The sequence below is a fragment of the Lynx canadensis genome, chromosome E2 (assembly GCF_007474595.2).
Source record: "Lynx canadensis isolate LIC74 chromosome E2, mLynCan4.pri.v2, whole genome shotgun sequence".
NCBI lineage: Eukaryota > Metazoa > Chordata > Mammalia > Carnivora > Felidae > Lynx > Lynx canadensis.
Window position 1 is genome coordinate 43198047 of NC_044317.1, and position 20372 is coordinate 43218418.

Consider the following 20372-nt stretch of genomic DNA (forward strand, 5'->3'; position numbering starts at 1 on the left):
AGGTGAGACCACCCACCTCCTCCATCCTGAAAAGCGTTGGGAGCACACAGTGAGAATTTAAAGTTGATGGCAACTCAGGAACCATGCTTGAATTCTGGAATCAGGCCTGCCTAAGAGTGTGTGTTTGGTGTATGGCGGTAGGGGAGGACAGTACAAGGAGAGCCTACGTTTGGGGAGATGGTGGGAGGCATCGGCAATTTTTCTCAACCAGACAGGAAAAGGAAGAGGGGTTATACCGTTTCTGGGTAAAACTGGTTTTAATTTAATGCCAGGAAGAAGATGAGGGCTGCCTCACCATCACCTCAGTCCTTTCTAGAAGCTTCCTTTGATAAGTCTTGATTTCCTGGTGCTTCTTCCATAGTCACAAATCCAATGCACTTTATGTTGGAAGACAAGTTTACTACCTGCTGATCCCAGGTATTGTGCAGCATGTTGTGATTCCCCAGGTACTCAGGGCAGAGGACCTTGGAGGGTTTGTGGTAAAGCAGATACTCGTTCCGGTGGCTCTCACCATGCCTCGCAGCTTTGATGTGGTTGGCTTGGTCGGCCATTTGTGCCTCGTGGAGGGCCTTGCTGAGCCTGTACACCTCTGGCACTGACCCCCCAAAAAGGCCCCTGTGTAATGAAAGTCCCCCTCATCTTCAGGAACATGGGCTTGTGACTGAGGCCAACGTTCATAGGGGAAGTGGGTCCGACTGAGCCCACGGTAGCCAGGATGCAGGGTGCGGAACAAGGAGGAGAGGATCTCCACGCCCGTGTGGTCGCTGAACTTCATGTCCGCATCCACACACACAAGGTAATCCGCTTCCTGGTGGAAGCGTTGCTGGGGAAAATGGATTATCTCCGTGTGGTACGTGGAGATGTCCTCCCAGCGGGCATGGCTCTGGACCTTGAGGATGATTGTCTGCCTTCCTTTTTGGATGTTAATATGAGGAACGTGGTCTGGCCGGTCAGTGAAGACGTAGTCGTTCACCCTGTGTCCCGCCATGAAGTACATCTCTGCAGTTCCAGCAATATCTTCAGGTGGGTTTTGGGTTTTTTAGCAGGAAACGTGATGAATCCAATGGTGGCATTCTGGAGCCGGAACTGCTCATTCAGGATGTCAGTTTTGAAAGTCCCCTCCCAGAGGATGGGAGCCAGCCGAGGGGTCATGACAAGGACATCTTTCCCAGAGGGTGTCAGAACTTCTGGCTGGGGATACGTCATCTTTGATGATTTTATACTTTCCAGGCCATGGATTTTGCTAATAACCTTTCTTGTCCCAGCTGAGCTGCTTCCTAGCATCTGGTTTCTTGGATTCAGTAGTAGCAGCCAAAGAAGGCCAAGGCAAGAGCTATTAAAAGAAGGAAGTTCACTCAATGAGGCGAGTAACATTTTACGTCCTCTGAGAATATCCTCAGCAGCTGAGCCATGACCCCACTTTCAATATTGCACCCTAAGTCTCCTGGATGCTGCTAAGGACCTGCACCTCCTCAAGGCTCCACTCACAGCAGCCTCCCCTGGGCAGAGTGAGGTGGAGCACATTGACTGTGAGGTGCTCATGCCCTCTGCTTCTCCTGAGGTCCCACCTCCACGCAAAGGGCCCCTGGAAGCTGGGAGTTCAGGGTCACCGAGCTAAGTAAGATTCCTAGACTGGCAGAACATTGATAAATTCAGTTCTGATTTGAGGTTGTATCAGATAACCAGGTAGCAGGACTCAGTCAATGGGCCACTAGAACCTCCGGGCCAGCATGTAGGAGGGCAGTCCAGACTCCTGAAACTGGCTCATGGAGGCCACTGAGCAGGTAAAAGGCAGAGATTGTGATGAAAGCAGGGCAGGGCAGTACCCACCCTGAACAGGAGGGTAGAGGGCTCCAGCCTTCCCTTGACACTTACTGGCTGTGAGGTCTTTACATAAGCACAAAATTTCCTGAAAGTCAATAAAATTGAGAACAGAATGTCTTCAAGTTCACATCCAGGCAGGCTCATGTGGGCCATCATTCAGGAGGCCTGATTTGGTAACCATGCTGCAAGAGAGAGAGGATCTACAGATCAAGGATTGTTTTCCTTTATTCCTCTAATAATCACTTAAAATTCCACTGAGCCCTTACTCTGCAGATTCCAGGCCTTTTACTGTGGTTAGGATTAGGCTGCTAAACCTTATGGGCATTATGTTGCTGACTCCTCAAATCAAGGCCAGGGGCTGGATGGTATACTACCCTCAAGGTCTAAGTGGAGAGACACGCTCAGAGAGATGGGTGAACAGCCCATGACCGCATGGCCAGCTGGCAAGTGTCAACTAAGCAGCCAGACTCCAGGACTGGGTTCTTGGCCACCCTGTACTCTGATTCTCTGGCTTGCCTGTGTAGACTTTGCAGTTTCCTTTTTCCGGGCTCTTTCCCCCATCACGTTCCTTTGGTTTTCCCCCTTATGCTTGCCATGTCCGTTGACCCTAGGCAGGGCCCTCAAGGTGGAGAAGGGAACTTGACCCAGGGCGATTTTAGACTCAGGGCTTATTGTACTCTGCCCACACCTGTATCCCCCTCTGTGGTCCTAGGAGTTCCAAGCTTATGTCTCTTGGAAAATAAAACGTCTGGCACAGACTTCTGCAGTGCACTGTGGGACTAACAGTTGGTATAAAAGAGTCCCATGGCGGGTAAGGAGCACTTGCCATCTGCACCCTGAAGCTGGCTGGCGTTCTTGTGTTGCTCTGCGACACCTTGTTTCTGCCTCCCACAGAAGTAGGTGGCTGAGGACATGGTTTTTCCAGGCTTTCTGAAATCTTCTTAGGGTAGTTCTGAGCATGTTAGGAGGAAGGAATGAGTGACTTTTGGTGAGTGTCTTAAGGGTCTGACACTTCGCCCTTGTGGTCCAGATAGTGACATTTGCCTAGCTGTGCATAAGAATGTTTGTGTAATCTTTTTTTAAAAGATTTTATTTTTAAGTAATCTCTGTACCCAACGTGGGGCTTGAACTCACAACCCCGAGATCAAGAGTCAGATGCTCTACTGACTAAGCCAGCCAGGTGCCCCAAGAATGTTTGTGTAATCCTGATTGTCACCCCTAGTCAATGATGCTAACGTAGTGGCAAAATATCAAGACAACCCTGTGATGTGGCAAATGCCAGAAAACTGAAACACTGCTTTGAGGAAAAAATGGCACCAGAGGATAAGGAGCATGTGCTTGACATGCTTCTGGGTCTAGCCGTATGTGTCTGTGGCTCTGGTGCCTATCTGGGGACTCTGCTCATCCCAGGGCAGGCTCAACCCATTGCCCTGCTCACCATGGCATTTCCCTGGGAACCTTGGAGATTCAAGAACCTCACAGAATAAAGAGGTAGAAGGGATGGGGCAGACACCGGCGATGTAGGAAAAGACCAGAAAGAGACCAGTATAGCCTCTGACCACTCGGGCAAGCCCTGACTGCTCGGCAATGCCAGGCCACTAGCCCGAGAACCTCCAGGCTCGCCTGTCTCCATGGCACCACCTGGCCAGTGTGTCAGGCCCTGGGCTCTGGCCTTCCTGACTCCAGCCTCAGCAACACAAGTGCCTGGGTCCTCTTTAGACTGTCACCACTGCCACTGGCCACTTACATTGTCCAGACTTTATCCTAGCACCCCCAACCCTTTGTCCATGCTTCCCTAATATCCTCATTTTACCTCTTTCTGTAGAATCCAGGGGGTTATTCTGTGGCTTACACGCCAGGACACATTCTCCAAAGGGCCCCCTGCTCCCTAGACCTGTTACACACCAAGACAAGGACTAGAACATATCCTCTCTCAATTGCTGTCATACCCGATGGGGACAGGGCCCTGCTTCAAGCTGCTGGTCCCTGGAAAAACAGCAGGAGGAAGCTGACCTGGAACAATAAATTGCTGCAGGTTCATTGCAGCCCCCATCCTCTCCCAGGAACCCATAGACTCATCTGGAATACTGGCAAGACCTCCTCAACAACTTCATTCTGTCCTGCCCCAGAATACCCACTCCTATCCCTCCAGATGGGACGAGTTACCCCTTCCTCCTCTTTTTGCTATATTGGAGGGAGCCTTAAGAGAGCTTTTCAGGCATACCTTTGGATACTCTTATGCACGAGATTGAGAGGAATCCACCTTTACTTGCTCAGATCCAAAAGCCACACTCCAAACAAGGTGTCAGGCTCCTTTCCATAAGTGTCCAATGATTTTGCCGTGCAACTTGGTGTCTCTTTCTCCTTGAGGCCTCATCGGGTTGTAGGACCTTTTCTTTTTAGGATGCAGCGTACTCCTGTCCTTTGTGTTACTGGAGCCATCCTGGCCGGGAGCGCTAAAGAAGCCATTTGCCTGATATAGGTAGTCTCAGCAACCTGCCGCGTCCAGATGTCTGACTGGAGATTCCGATAAAGCCTTGCAAATCTGCCTCCAAGCACTTACCCCCTGGGCTAGAGGTTGGGCTCTTTGGGGGGATACTGCACGGACCACACCTGTGACTTCTGGCTGGGGCTGGATGTGAATGCCCTCAGGATGCAGTTCCTCAACTGAACTTGTTATAGGGTTGGGAAGGTGGGGAAGACGGCAAAAACAGCAGCTAGAGTGTCTGAGCACTTCTGTGGACCAGGACCCACAGGTCACATGCATTATCTACCAAATTTCAGCCTCTCAGCCACCTTGAGAAATGGGAGTGATCCTCACAGTCTTACAAGTGAGGAAACGGAGGCTCAGAGAGAGAAAGTGTGTGAAGAAATGTTGATGGCTCCTGAGGAGCAGAATCTGCTCCTGCCGCCCCCTCTTGGAGAGACGGGCTCGGCGAACTCACTTGTGTCTGTGCATATATTACAGTCCTCCCTCTGGGCCTCTGATATACATCTAAAAAATGGGAAAAAGTACCTCCCATTTCCATGGCTGTGGTGAGTGCAAAGTAAAATCATTGGTACGAAGGGGCTCCTGTCCCAAGCAACTGACACGGAGAAAAAGAACAAAGATAGGGTTCTCGGTTGCAGGATAAGCGCTGAGCCTGGCCAGGACCAAGAAACTGCCTCTTACATTTCAGTTTTTTTTTCTGTGGTGGACTGAGCTGCCTCCACCTACTCTTACTACAAGGTGGGTCTTATATACAGAGCTGGGTTCCTGGATCCCAGGGCTTCAGAACTCCTCCTGTGGCTCTGCTCCGTAGCCGTGATTCTGGAGTCTAACTGCCCCACTCTCGCCTAGTTCAGTGATGGCCCACTGAGAGCTGCCTGAGGAAAGAGCCTGCGAGGCCTTCACCACCGGGACCTTCTCAGGATGAGTGTTCCTATGATCCTCGTGGCAAGGAGCCTATGGGATCCTCCCTAAACTGGATACACTGGCAGTCACTCATCTTCTTGTGATGCATGCTCTGTTGGTGGCAGTGGAAGGCCACCTTGCTCAGGATGAGAGGTGGCCCTGGGGCTGCCCTCACCCCTCAACCCCACTCCACATCATGGGTAGAGGCTGCTTCTAAAATGGGGTACGAGCCTCTGTCTCTGTGGAAGCTAAGGGGAAAGAAGGTGGCACAGGGAGGTTGTGGGCAGAGAATCTACACTCAGCCAAGTGCATGTGAACCAGGAGGTATGTTCCACTGCTCACCCATTCCGGGGGCTTACTGGAACGGTGCTAGCCATCCAGATGAGTTGGACGGGTGCAAGGTCTCAGATAAGTACTCTCACCTATAGATGAGCGTACAGGTATGATGGGTGCCCTGTCTAAAGACGAGGAGAGATGATGAAGGGTAGTTTGTTCTCACAACACAGATAATATCTTGGCTGTTGCCCAACTTCCACAGAACTGCCTGAGGACTGCTAGGCATCAGTAGCACCGGTGCTTTCCATGTGCTGCCTCCCCTCTCACTTCCCTCTTCCAAACTGTAGAATCTTTATCTAATCTGGTGTTGGGGAAATTATCATGACAGGACATCCTTCTAAATCTCTGATACCAAAATTTAGGATTTGGAGGTGAAAGCCACAATTTGTCTTTTCATGTCTGCTGCTGACATGTCATTTCCTCCATTAATCATGAAGCCCCCCCCCCCATTTTCACCTGCCCAAGTTCATGTGCAGCGATAGTGGACAGCCTCCCCCACCTCCCCAGCAGACATGGTGCCTCCTCAAATACTTGTATGTCTTCTTACTGCTTGGCAGCTTTCATTGTCAGGCTTACTCTGAAAGTGCAGGGGTACTTAATATCCATAGAGCAGCCTTTAAAAAAATACACACCTCCTTGATCTCTAGCGGATCAATTCTGAGATACGTTGCATACTGTCTCTGAGAGGGCTGGCCGCAGGTTTGAGACCTAGTTGCTAATAGCGGCGGCTTTTCTCCCTCCCAGTTTCGTACCTGTTCACCCTGAAATCACACCCCAAATAAACATCCTGTCCCCAGAACTTTGTCTCAGAATCTGCTTTGGCAAGAACACAGCTAACATAGTGAACCAGGTGCAGCTTCTTAAGCAGGAAGGGAAGCAGCCAAATAGAAGGCCAGTGAAGAGTAGGGGTGAAGGGTGGGGGCAGGGCATGGCTGTTGATCTTCCGAGGGAACCTTGGTTGGGTAGAGAGGTTTTCTTTTATCTTTTATTTATCTAGGGGCCATGCATTGTAGATGCCCAGACTGTCCTGCCAACATGTTCTTACGGCACCCTCCTCGCCTCAGCCCATGGGAATCCTTGGGATTCCAGGCAGAAAGAGCCACTTGCTCAGGGCCTACGACCCAAGCAGAGAGAGAATATACGGAAAAAACTCTGGGTGCCTCCCATTACAGAGGCAACAGAATTGAGATATGTCCCTCAGAAAAGAAAAATCCTAGATCCATTACCCCAGTTATACACAGTACTCATGCCAGGTCTTGTGATGAAGATTGGCATTGGCAAATGCACATTGGCATTGGGTTTGCCGTTATCTTAGCCGGAAGATTCTCTTTGATGTCTTTTTTCTTTTCAAAGTATAAAAGAAGGATAAACTTATTATTCAACAGAATTCTTTTTGAGGTCACCTGAGGAATGCCCAGAAATCCTTCATCCTTACCCAGAACACTTCCCCAGTTACCCTCTGATGCAAAAAAAAAGCAAACTTTATGTTTTCACTTTTGGTCTGTGCATCCGTTTTGTTACTGTGTAAACATTCAGGTATGGGAGACACTTGAGGCTTCAGACATCGTTTTATTCATTGTAGTAAAATATTCAGAACACAAAGTTTGCACTCTATTTTTAAGAGACAATTCCTTGACATTAAGTATATTAACATAAATGTAACCATCACCACCATCCATCTCCAGAACTGTTTTCATCTTCCCAAACTGAAACTCTACCCATTAAACAATAACTCCCCATCCCCTTTATCCCCTGCCCCTGACAAGCACCATTCCACTTTCCGTCTCTATGAATTTAACTGCTCTAGTTACCTCATATAAGTGGAATCATACAGTATTCGTCCTTTTGTCACTGGCATTTCACTTAGCGTAATGTCTTCAAGTTTCATCCATGTTGAAACGTGGCAGAATTTCCTTGCATTTTAAGGCTGAATATATATGCCACATTTTGCTAATCCTGTCATCCTTCAGCGGGCACTTGACTCACTTGCACCTTTTGGCTATTGCGAACAATGCTACTATGAACATGGGTGTACAAATAACTTCCAAGTCCCTACTTCTTTGGGTTAGTACCCGGAAGTGGAATTTCTGGATCATAATGGTAATTATATTTTCAATTTTGGGGGAGGGGGAGGTACCATACTACTTTTCATAGTTCTGCCCCGTTTTACATTCCCGCCAGCATTATACAAGGGTTGCAGTTCCTCCATGTCCTCACCAAAAATTTTTTAAAGTTTTTATTTAAATTCCAGTTAGTGGGGGCACCCGGGGGGCTCGGTCGGTTAAGGGTCTGACTCTTGATGACGGCTTGGGTTATGATCTCACGGTTCACAAGTTTGAGTCCCGCATCAGGCTCTGTGCTGACAGTGCGGAGTCTGCTTGGGATTCTCTCCTTCTCCCTCTCTTTCTCTGCCCCTCCCCTGCTCATGCTGTCTCTCTCAAAAATAAATAAACAGCCTTAAAAAAATAAATTCCAGGTAGTTAACACGCAGTGTAATAGTAGTTTCAGGTTTAGAATTCAGTGATTCAGCTCTTCCATACAACCCTTGGTGCTCGTCACAACATGTGCCCCCTTAATCCCTGCCACCTATTTATCTGTCTCCACCCATGTCCTTTCTTATAACCATCAGTTTGTTCTTGGTAGTTAAGAGTCTATTTCTTGGTTTGCTTCTCTCTTTTTTCCCCCTTTCTCATCTGATTTGCTTCTTAAGTCCCACCTGTGAGTAAAATCATATGGTATTTGTCCTTCTCTAACTGACTAATTTCACTTAGCATAATACTCTCTAGCTCCACCCACATCATTGCAGATGGCAACATTTCATTCTTTTTTATGGCTGAATAATATTCCATTATATATATAATATATTATATATATAATATTCCTATATGTGTGTGTGTGTGTGTGTGTGTGTGTGTGTGTGTGTGTAGATAGATAGATAGATAGATAGATACCACATGTTCTTTATCCAAAATTTTTATTTTCTGTTTTTGGTAGTAGCTGTCCTAAGGGTAGTGAAGTGGTATTTCACTGTGTTTTTGATTTGCAATTCCCTAATGTTGAACATCTTTTCATGTGCTTACTGGCCATTTGTATATCTTCTTGGAGAAGTGTTTATTCAAGCCTTTTGCCTATTTTTTAGTTGCCTTGTTTTGTTGTTGTTGTTGTTGAGTTATAATTCTTTATATGTCCTGGATGTGAACCCCCCTTTTTAATGTTTGTTTGTTTGTTTATTCATTTATTTATTTATTTTTGAGAGAGAGAAAGAGGGAGAGAGAAATCCCAAATAGGTTCCACGCTGTAAGCACAGAGCCCGACTGCATTGTATTATATTATTATACAGAATATTTAACTGTTCTCAAAATCTGTGCTTTGCTAACCTCCAAACCCTGGAAACCACTTTTTTTTTTTTTAACTATCTCCACAATTTTGCCTTTTCCTGAATGTTAGACCATTGGAACCATACAAGATGCAGCCTTTTTTTACTGTGAAAACTAATTGAATTTTATCTTCTTTTCAACTTGATTGAGATATCATTGACGTATACTATTTTGTCAGCTTAAAGTGTGCGACCTGTTGAATTGGTACTTATATATTGCAACATGATTGCCAACATAGCGTGAGCCAAAACCTCCAACTCATCACATAAGTTACCATTTCTTTTTTTGAGGTGAGAACATTTAAGAGCTGTCTTAGTAACTGCCAAGTGTATAATATAGTATTATTAACTATAACACCGTGCTGTACATTAGATTGCCAGAACTAATTCATCTTCTAATGGAAAGTTTTTACTTTTTGACCAACATCTCTTCATCTCCATTTCTCCCACCCCCAAGCCCCGGGAAAGCCACCATTCTTTTCTCTGTTTCCATGAGTTTGACTTTTTTAGATTCTACATATAAGTGATATCATACAGTATTTATCTTTCTTGGCCTGACATGTTTCATTTAGCACAATGTCCTCAAGGTGAAATCCACATTGTGGCAAATGGCAAGATTTTCTTCTTACTTACGGCTGAATTAAATATATTGAATTAAATACATATTTAGAATTCCTGTATATATATTCACATCTTCATCTCTTCATCCATTGATGGACACACTTAGGTTGTTTCTATATTGTGGCAGTTGTGAATAATGCTGCAGTGAACAGGAGAGTAGAAATGGCTCTTCAAGATCCTATTTGTATTTTCTTTAGATACATACCCAGAAATGGTAGTTCTGTTTATAATTTTTTTTTTAATTTTTTTTTCAACGTTTATTTATTTTTGGGACAGAGAGAGACAGAGCATGAACGGGGGAGGGGCAGAGAGAGAGGGAGACACAGAATCGGAAACAGGCTCCAGGCTCTGAGCCATCAGCCCAGAGCCCGACGCGGGGCTCGAACTCACGGACGGCGAGATCGTGACCTGGCTGAAGTCGGACGCTTAACCGACTGCGCCACCCAGGCGCCCCAGATCTGTTTATAATTTTTGAGGAATCTCTATAATGTTTTGCATAGTGGCTACACCAACTTAAACACCCACCAGCAGTGCACAAAGATTCCCTTTTCTCCACATTCTCACCAATACTTGTTAATCTCTTATCTTTTTCATGACAGTCATTCTGACAGGTGTGAAGTGATATCTCATTGTGATTTTGATTTGCATTCTCCTGATGATTACTGACTTTGTACCTTTTTGTGTACCTTTTGGCCATCTATACATCATCCTTTGAAAAATATCTATTCAGACCTTCTGCCCATTTTTTAATTGAATTGTTTGGTTTTTGTACTACTGAGTTGTGTATATAGTTATATATTCTTTATATTTTGGGCTCTTTATATATTTTGGATATTAACCTCTTACCTGTTACAAGTTTGCAAATATTTTCTCCCATTTGGCCTTTTCATTTTATTGATGATTTCCTTTGCTGTACAGAGTGTTTGTTTGTTTGATGTAGTTCCACTTGTTTATTTTAGCTTTTGCTGCCTTTGATTTTTTATTTTTTTAAGTTTTTTTTTTTTTTTTAAATTTTGAGAGGAGAGAGAGAGGGAAAAAAAACACAAGTGGGGGAGGGGCAGAGAGAAGAAGAGACAGAATCCCAAGCTAGGTGCTGTACTGTCAGCACAGAGCCCGATGTGGGACTTGAACTCACCAACTGTGAGATCATGACCTGAGCCAAGATCAAGAGTCAGGGGCTTAATTGACTGCGCCACCCAGGTGCCCCTGCTGCTTTTGCTTTTGATGTCAAATACAAAAATTATTGCCTAGACTGATGTCAAGGAGCTTACCCCCTATGTTTTCTAGGAGTTTTATGTTTTCAAGTCTTATAGTCAAATCTTTAATGCATTTTGAATTGATTTTTGTGCATGGTGTAATAGAGGGGTCTAGTTTCATTCTTTTGCATGTAGTTTTCTGCTTATCCTAGAACCATTTATTGAAGAGAATATCCTTTCTCCATTGTATATTCTTGGCCCCTTTGTTGTAAATTAATTGACCATGCATGAATGGGTTTATTTCTGGGCTCTTTATTCTATTACATTGGTCTCTGTGTCTTCTTTTATGCCAATACCATACTGTTTTGATTACCATAGCTTCATAATATAGTTTGAAATTAGGAAGTGTTTATTTCTTTTTTTTCCAAGTTTTTATTTTATTAAAAAAATTTTTTTAATGTTTATTTCTATTTTTGAGACAGAGACAGTGTGAGCAGGGGAGATGAAGAGAAAGAGGGAGACACAGAATCTGAAGCAGACTTCAGGCTCTGAGCTGTCAGCACAGAGCCTGATGCAGGGCTCAAACTCACAAACTGTGAAATCATGACCTGAGCCGAAGTTGGAGGCTTAACCAACTGAGCCACCCAGGTGCCCTTTAATGTTTATTTATTTTTGAGAGATATAGAGTGAGAGAGAGAGAGAGAGAGAGAGAGCAGGGGAGGGGTGAAGAGAGAGGGAGACACAGAACTCAAAGTAGGCTCCAGGCCCTGAGCTGTCAGTACACAGCCCAATGTGGGCTCGAACTCATGGACTGTGAGATAGTGACCTGAGCTGAACTTAGAAGCTTAACTGACTGAGCCACCCAGGAGCCCCTCCAAGTTTTTATTTGAATTCCAGTTAGTTAAAATACAGTGTGATATTCGTTTCAGGTGTAGAATTTAGTGATTCATCACTTACATACAACACCCAGTTGAAGTTCATTACAAGTGCCCTCCTTAATACCCATCACCTATTTAACCCATACCCCTGCCCACCTCCCCTCTAGTAACCATCAGTTTGTTTTCTATAGTTAAGAGTCTGTTTCATTTCCCACATTTGGGAAAATCACAGAGATCAGTACATTCAGAGTGCAATGGATAAGCCTTGACCCAGGAAAACCACCTTCATGATCATGGTATCTCTCCTGCCAGGTAAGTACAGCTTTGTTATTCCTCAAGATTGCCTTGACTATTTGGGGTCTTTTGTGATTCTGTACAAATTTTAGGATTTTTTTTTTCTGTGAAAAATGCCATTGGAATTTTGATAGGAATTGCGCTGAATTTGTAAATCACATTGGGTAATACAGACATTTTTATGACATTAATTATTCCACTCTATAAGCACATAATATCTTATTAAGCACATAAGCACATAATATCACTTATTTGTGACTTCTTCAGTTTCGTTCATCAATTTTGTGTAGTTTTCAGCATATAGATCTTTTACCTTCTTGGTTAAATTTATTCCTAAATATTTTAGTCTTTGTGATGCTTTTGTGAATGGGATTTTTCATAATTACTCTTTTTGTTAGTCTATAAAAATGCAGCCAATTTTTATATATTGATTTTATATTCTGCAACATTACTGAATTAATTTATTTTAATGGTTTTTTGATGGACTCTTTTCTGTATTTAATATGTCATCTGTAAATAGAGAAAATTTTATTCCTTCCTTTCTTATTTAGGTGTCTTTCATTTCTATTTTTTATCTAATGATTGATCTAGGACCTTCTACTATGTTGAATAAAGTGGAGACAATCGGCATCCTTGACTTGTTTCTGATCTTACAGGAAAAGCTTTTAGCTTTTCACCATGCAGTGTAATGTTACTTGTGGTCTTATCATACATGGCCTTTATAATGTTGAGGTACATTCCTCTGTACCTAGGTGGTTGAGAATTTTGTCACAAAAGGATGTTAAATATTTTCAAATGTTTTTTCTACATCTATTGAGATGATTTATGATTTTTATCCTTCATTTTATTAATATGGTGTATCACATTAATTTGTGGATGTTGAATCATTCTTTTTTTTTTTTTTTAAAGTATTTTGAGAGCGAGAGAGCATGCGAACAAGTGCGGGAGGGGCAGGGAAAGAAGGAGAGAGAGATCCCAAGGAGGTTCCACACTGATCGTGCCAAGCCAGATGTGGGGCTTAAACTCACAAACCATGAGATCATGACCTGAGCAGAAACCAAAAGTTGGATGCTTAACCAGTTGACCCATCCAGGCACCCCACGTTGAATCATTCTTTTTTTAAAAAAGATTTTTTTTAACGTTTATTTAATTTTTGAGACAGAGAGAGACAGAGCATGAACGGGGGAGGGTCAGAGAGAGAGGGAGACATGGAATCCGAAACAGGCTCCAGGCTCCAAGCTGTCAGCACAGGGCCCGACACGGGGCTTGAACTCACGGACCACGAGATCATGACCTGAGCCGAAGTCGGACGCTCAACTGACTGAGCCACCCAGGCGCCCCAAATCATTCTTGAATCCATGGAATAAATCTCATTTGATCATGGTATATAATCCTTATGATGTACTGTTGAATTTGTTGTCCTAATATTTTGATGAGAGTTTTTGAATCCATGTTCATCAGGGTTTTGGCCTGTTTTTCTTTTCTTGTAGTGTCCTTGTCTGGTTTTATTATCAGGGTAATGCTGGCCTTGTAAAATGAATGTGGAGGTGTTTCCTCCTCTCCTGTTTTTTGGGAAGTTTGAGAAGGATTTGTATTATGTCTGACCCTTGAACAATGTGGGGGATGGGGCACTGACACACCATGGGGGGTGGGGCTATGCATAAAACTGGGGGAGGAAAGAAGTGGGGATCCAATGAGATTGGCTCTCCAGGAATAGCATTTCTAGGACTTCTGAAGTGAATTACTGCATGTCCTCTTTGCTCTGTGATGTAAGCTTTGGAAGGAACCTAACCTAACCTAGAAGATTAGGGAATGAACTTTCCTCCTTTCATTTCAGGAGGATCACTAATCTCATGATGCTTATTTTTCAGATCCCTCATTACTGAGGAGTGGCCCTTTTTAAATGTAGGGAAACCCTGGGGGATCCTGAGATCTTTTCTCTGTAAGACCCAGCTGCAAAATAATGTATCTTTTGATTCATCTGTTGACTGGAAGCCTTACTGATAATGCAAACAGTTGATTAACATGTATTTTGTAATATGTGTTATGTACTGTATTCCTACAGTAAAGTAGCTAGAGAAAAGAAAATGGTATTAAGAAAACAATAAGGAAAAGTGGCTGCACCAGTTTGCATTCCCACCAACAGTGCACGAGGGTTCCCCTTTCTCCACATCCTCACCAACACCTGTTGTTTTAGCCATTCTGACTGGTGTGAGGTGATATTTCAGTGTGGTTTTATTTATGTTTCCTTGGATGATGGGTGGTGTTGAGCATCTCTTCATGTGTCTGTTGGCCTCATGTGTCATTATGTCTTCTTTGGAAAAATGTCTATTCATGTCTTCAGCCCATTTTTTAATTGGATTATTCATTTTTTTGAGTGTTGAGTTTTATAAGATCTTTATATATTTTGTTTGGATACAAGCCCTTTATCAGATTTGTTATTTGCAAATATCTTCTCCCATTCTGTAGGTTACTTTTTAGTTTTGTTCATTGTTGCCTTTGCTGTGCAGAAACTTTTTATTTTGATTAAGTCCCAATAGTTTGTTTTTGCTTTTGTTTCCCTTGCCTCAGGAAATATATCTAGCAAGAAGTTGTTATGGCCGATGTCAAAGAGGTGTTCTTCTCTAGGATTTTGATGGTTTCCTGTCTCCCATTTAGGTCTTTAATCCATTTCAAATTTATTTTTGTGTATGATGTAAGAAAGTGGTCCAGTTTGATTCTTTTGCATGTTGCTGTTCTGTTTTCTCAACACCGTTTGTTGAGGAGACTGTCTTTTTTCATTTGGATATTCTTTCCTGCCTTGTCCAAGATTAATGGACCATATAGTTGTGGGTTCATTTCTGGGTTTTCTATTCTGTTCCATTGATCTATGTATCTGTTTTTGTGCCAGTACCATACTGTCATGATCACTACAGCTTTGTAATATAACTTGAACTTCAGAATAATGATGCCTTTGGTTTTGCATTTCTTTTTCAAGGTTGCCTTAGCTATTTTAGGGTCTTTTGTGGTTCCAAACAAATTTTAGAATTGATGGGAAAAAAAGAATTGTTTATTCTAGCTCTGTGAAAAATGCTGTTCGTATTTTTGGTAAGGGATTACATTAAATGTATAAATTGCTTTGGGTAATATAGACATTTTAACAGTATTTGTTCTCCCAATCCATGAACATGGAATGTTTTTCTATTTCTTTGTGTTATCTTCAATTTTTTTCATCAATAGATTTCTATACGTTGGTTTTGTATCCTGCAACATTACTGAATTCGTGTATCTGTTCTCGTTGATTTTGTATCCTGCAACATTACTGAAACTGTAGCAGTTTTTTGGTGGAGTCTTTCAGGTTTTCTATATAGATTATCATATCATCTTGAAATAGTGAAAATTTGACTTCTTCCTTGCCAATTTGGATGCCTTTTATTGTTTTTTTTGTTTTTGTTTTTGTTTTTGTTTTTTTGTCTAATTGCTGTGGCTAGGACTTCCCATAAACTGTTAAATAACAGTGGTGAGGGGTGCCTGGGTGGCTCAGTCGGTTAAGCGTCTGACTTCGGCTCAGGTCACGATCTCACTGTCCGTGAGTTCGAGCCCCGCGTCGGGCTCTGGGCTGACAGCTCAGAGCCTGGAGCCTGTTTCGGATTCTGTGTCTCCCTCTCTCTCTGACCCTCCCCCGTTCATGCTCTGTCTCTCCCTGTCTCAAAAATAAATACAACGTTAAAAAAATTTTTTATAAATAAATAAATAAATAAATAAATAACAGTGGTGAGGGTGAATGTCCTGTCTTGTTCCTGACTGTAGAGGAAAATATCTCGGTTTTTCCCCATTGAGGATGATATTAACTGTGGGTTTTTCATATATGGCTTTTATCATGTTGAGGTATGTTCCCTCTAACCCTACTTTGTTGAGGGTTTTTATCATGAATGGATGTTGTATTTTGTCAAATGCTTTTTTGTGCATCCATTGAAAGGATCATATGGTTCTTTTCTTTTTTTAATGTGGTGTATCACATTGATTGATTTGTGAATACTAAACCACCCTTGCAGCCCAGGAATAAATCCCTTGAAGGTGGCGAATGATTCTTGTAATGTATTGTTGGATTGAGTTTCCTAGTGTTTGAATTGAGAATTTTTGCATCCATGTTCATCAGGAATATTGGCCTGCAGTTCTCTTTTACAAGTGGAGTCCGTATCTGTCTGGTCTTGGAATTAGGGTAATGCTGGCATCATAGAATGAATTTGGAAGTTCTCCTTCCTCTTCTATTTTTTGGAATGGTTTGAGAAGAACAGGTATTAACTCTTCTTCAAATGTTTGATAAAATACGCCTGTGAAGCCATCTGGTCCCGGACTTTTGTTTGCTGGGAGGTTTTTGATTGCTGGTTCAGTTTCTTTCCTGGTTATTGGTCTGTTCAGGTTTTCTTCCTGTTTCAGTTTTGGTTATTTATATGTTTCTAGGAATTTTTCCATTTCTTCCAGGTTGTCCAATTTGTTGGCATATAGTTTTGTATAATATTCTCTTATAATTGTATTTCTGTGGTGTTGGTTGTTATTTCTCCTCTCTCATTTGTGATTTTATTTATCTGGGTTCTTTCTCTTTTCTTTTTAATAAATCTAGGAAGGGGGTTATCATTTTTATTCATTTTTTTAAATAACCAAATCAGCTCCTGGTTTCATTGATATGTTTTTTATTAAAAAAAATTTTTTTTAACGTTTATTTATTTTTGACAGAGAGAGAGAAAGAGAGAGAGAGAGAGAGAGAGAGAGAGAGAGAGAGAGTATGAGCGGGGAGGGGCAGAGAGGGAGACACAGAATCCGAAGCAGGCTGCAGGCTCTGAGTTGTCAGCACAGAGCCCAACGCGGGGCTCGAACTCACAGACCATGAGATCATGACCTGAGCCGCAGTCGGACGCTCAACTGACTGAGCCACCCAGGAGCCCCTCATTGATCTGTTCTATTGTTTTCCTTTCTATATAATTTATTTCTGCTCTGATCTTTATTATTTCCTTCCTTCTGCTGACTTTAGGTTTTGTTTGTTGTTCTTTTTCTAGCTCCTTTTGGTGCAACGTTAGGTTGTTTATTTTGAGATATTTTTTGCTTCTTGCTTAAGGTAGGCCGGTATTGCTATATACTGTCCTCTTAGAACCACTTTTTCTGCATCCTAAAGATTTTGGACCATTGTGTTTTCATTTCTTTTGTTTCCATGTACTTTTTTTAAAAACTTTTTTTTTTAATGTTTATTTATTCTTGAGAGAGAGACAGAGTGTGAGCAGGGGAAGGGCAGAGAGAGAGGGAGACACAGAATCCGAAGCACGCTCCAGGTTCTGAGCTGTCAGCACAGAGCCTGATGCGGGGCTCGAACTCACGGACTGTGAGATCATGACCTGAGCTGAAGTCGGACGCTTAACTGGCTGAGCCACCCAGGTGCCTCTGTTTCCATGTACTTTTTAATTTCCTCTTTGATTTCCTGGTTGACCCATTCATTTTTTAGTAACAAGTTATTTAACCCGCATGTATTTGTGGTCTTTCCAGATTTTTTTTTCTTGTGGTTAACTTCATAGCATTGTGGTCAGGAAAGATGCATAGTATGAATTGTATCTTGAATTTGCTGAGGTTTGTTTTGTGGTCTAATATATGATCTATTCTAGAGAATGTTCCACGTGCACTTGAAAAGAATGTGTATTCTGCTGTTTTAGGGTGGAATGCTCTGAATATATCTGTTAAATCGATCTGGTCCAGTGGGTCATTCAGTGCCATTGTTTCCTTGTTGATTTTTGTTTAGATGATCTGTCCATTGATGTAAGTAGGGTGTTAAAGTCCCCTACCATTCTTATACTGTTATTGATTAGTTCCTTTATGTTTGTTATTAACTGCTTGATGTATTTGGATGCCCCTATGTTGAGTGAATACATATTTACAATTGTTATATCTTCTCACTGGATTGTCCCCTTTAATATTATATGGAGTCCTTCTTTGGCTCTTGTTACAGTCTCTGTTTTAAAGTCTATTTTGTTCAAAGTAAGTATTGCTACGCCAGCTTTCTTTTGACATCCATTTGCATGACGGATGTTTCTCCGTCCTCTTACCTTTAATCTGCAGGTGTGTTTAGGTCTAAGATGGGTCTCTTGTGGGCAGAATATAGATGGGTCTCGTTTTTTTTATCCATTTTGTCACCCTTCTTTTGATTGGAATTTTTAGTCCAATTATATTCAAAGTAATTATTGATAGTATATGTATTTATTTCCATTTTATTACATGTTTTGTGGTTGTTTCTGAAGATTTTGTCTGATCCTTTCTTGTCTCTCTTTCATGTTTTGCTGATTTTCTTTAGTCATATATTTGGATTTCTTTCTCTTTATTCTTTGCATATTTATTAGTGGTTTTTGATATATGATTACCATTAAATTTGTATATAATCTCTTCTGCATATAGCAGTCTATATGAAGTTGATGGTCATTTAAGTTTGAACCCATTCTTTTCTCCTCTCCTCCCCATGTTTTAGATATATGTTATTATACTCTATGTTCTTTTTTTGGTGAGTTCCTTTACTGATTTTTTATAGAAATATTCATTTATACTGCTTTTGTGTTTCCTACCTTCATACTGTCACTTTTGGTCTCTCCTTTCCCCTCAAAGTGTCCCTTATAATATTTCTTGAAGAGCTGGTTTAGTGGTTATGACTCCTTTAGTTGTTTGTCTGGGAAAATCTTAATCTCTCTTTATATTCTGAATGATAGTCTTGCTGGATAAAGTATTCTTGGCTACAGATTTTTCCCATTCAGCACTTTGAATATATCATGCCATTCCCTTCTGGCTTACCAAATTTCTGCTGAAAAACCTTCTGCTAGCCTTATTGGTTTTCCCTTGTAAGTTAATGACTTCTTTTGTCTTGCTCCTCTAAAAATGTTTTCTTCATCACTGTATTTTGCAAGTTTAATTGCAATATGTCTTGGTGTGTGTTTGTTCTTGTCAATTTTGTTGGGGGTTCTCTGTGCCTCCTGGATCTGGTGTACTGTTTCCTTAACCAGATTAGAAAAGTTTGCCGCTATTATTTCTTCAAATAAAATTTCTGCCCCTTTTCTCTCTCTTCCTCTGGGATTCCTACAACATGAATGTTATTGTGTAATGGAGTTACTGAGTTCCCTAAGTCTATTCACATTCTACATAAGCCTTTTCTCTTTTTTGTTCAGCTTCATTCCATTCCATTACTCTATCTCTAGGTCACTAATTCATTCCTCCACTTCTTCCATCCAGCTGTTCATTCCATCAAGTATGTTTCTCATTTTGTTTAATTGTGCCCTTTATCTCTTCTGTGTTATTCCTTCTCTGTGTTAAGGATCTCACTCATGCCTTCCATTCTTTTCTCAAGTCCGTGAGTATCCTATGATCATTGCTTTAAATTCTCTATCAGGCATGTTACTTATATCTGTTTCACTTAGATCTCTGGCTGTGGCCTTGTCCTGTTATTTCATTTGGGGTAAATTTCTCTGTCTCCTTATTTTGTCTGCCTCTGTGTGTCTCTTTCTCTGTGTTAAGAAAGTTAGCGGTGTCTTCTGCTATCGAAGGTTGTGATTTTATGAAGAAGAGGTCCTAGAGCACCTTGCAGTGCAGTATCCCTTGTCCACCCAGACCTGGCACATCAGGAGAGTATCTTTTGGGTGTTGATTATGCCCTGCTGTTGTGTCTGAGTCACTTTTCCTTTCACTGCAGTCATCTGCATGGACTCTCTGCCTGTTATGGGCTATGCTTGTTCTCTGTGGTGTTAGTGGGACCCAGGCAGGTTATCTCCAAGGAGGCAGGCCTGCTGGGGAACTGTGAGCAGGTCAGAGATGTTGGAAAAAATTACGCTGGGCCACTAATGCTATGCTGGACCCCCTGAAGTGCTGTGGCAGAAGGGTCGTGAGGCTGGCGGTACCCTGTCATTCTTATGCACAGCCAGGCAAATGTCACGATCCACACCACAAAGAGAAGATGACTGCAGTAAAAGACACTCAGAACACTCTTCCCTCCCTCTTCCAACACAATAAGACTGTTCTAAGAAGACTTTTTCAACGTTTTTTATTTATTTTTGGGACAGAGAGAGACAGAGCATGAACGGGGGAGGGGCAGAGAGAGAGGGAGACACAGAATCGGAAACAGGCTCCAGGCTCTGAGCCATCAGCCCAGAGCCTGACGCGGGGCTCGAACTCACGGACCGCGAGATCGTGACCTGGCTGAAGTCGGACGCTTAACCGACTGCGCCACCCAGGCGCCCTAAGAAGACTTTTTAACCCCTGAAAACCCACATCTCCAGCCAGCACTTCTGCATGAAAGCAGGAGCAAGGTGTCACAGAGAGAGCAAGGTGTCGTGAGAGCACCAGCCCACTTCGTGGTGCAGGTGGCAGGTGCTCCTTCTCCACCAAGGGGCCCTTTTTCACCTGCTGTTGGCTTCCCAGTGTGGCATCAGAAGTCTGTGTCTGAGGCTTCAT

General features: G+C 42.5%; 1 protein-coding gene and 1 pseudogene across 1 annotated transcript; both read right to left on the reverse strand.

Annotated features, from left to right (window-relative positions):
• Positions 1 to 302: 302 nt before the first annotated feature.
• LOC115502122 (histo-blood group ABO system transferase 1-like) lies at positions 303 to 1206 on the reverse strand. Its single transcript, XM_032591275.1, is given in 3 exon segments — positions 303 to 610; positions 613 to 1008; positions 1011 to 1206. Coding segments are annotated over 3 exon segments (900 nt in total).
• A 10609-nt stretch (positions 1207 to 11815) lies between these two features.
• LOC115503597 lies at positions 11816 to 11945 on the reverse strand (annotated as a pseudogene).
• Positions 11946 to 20372: the final 8427 nt, after the last annotated feature.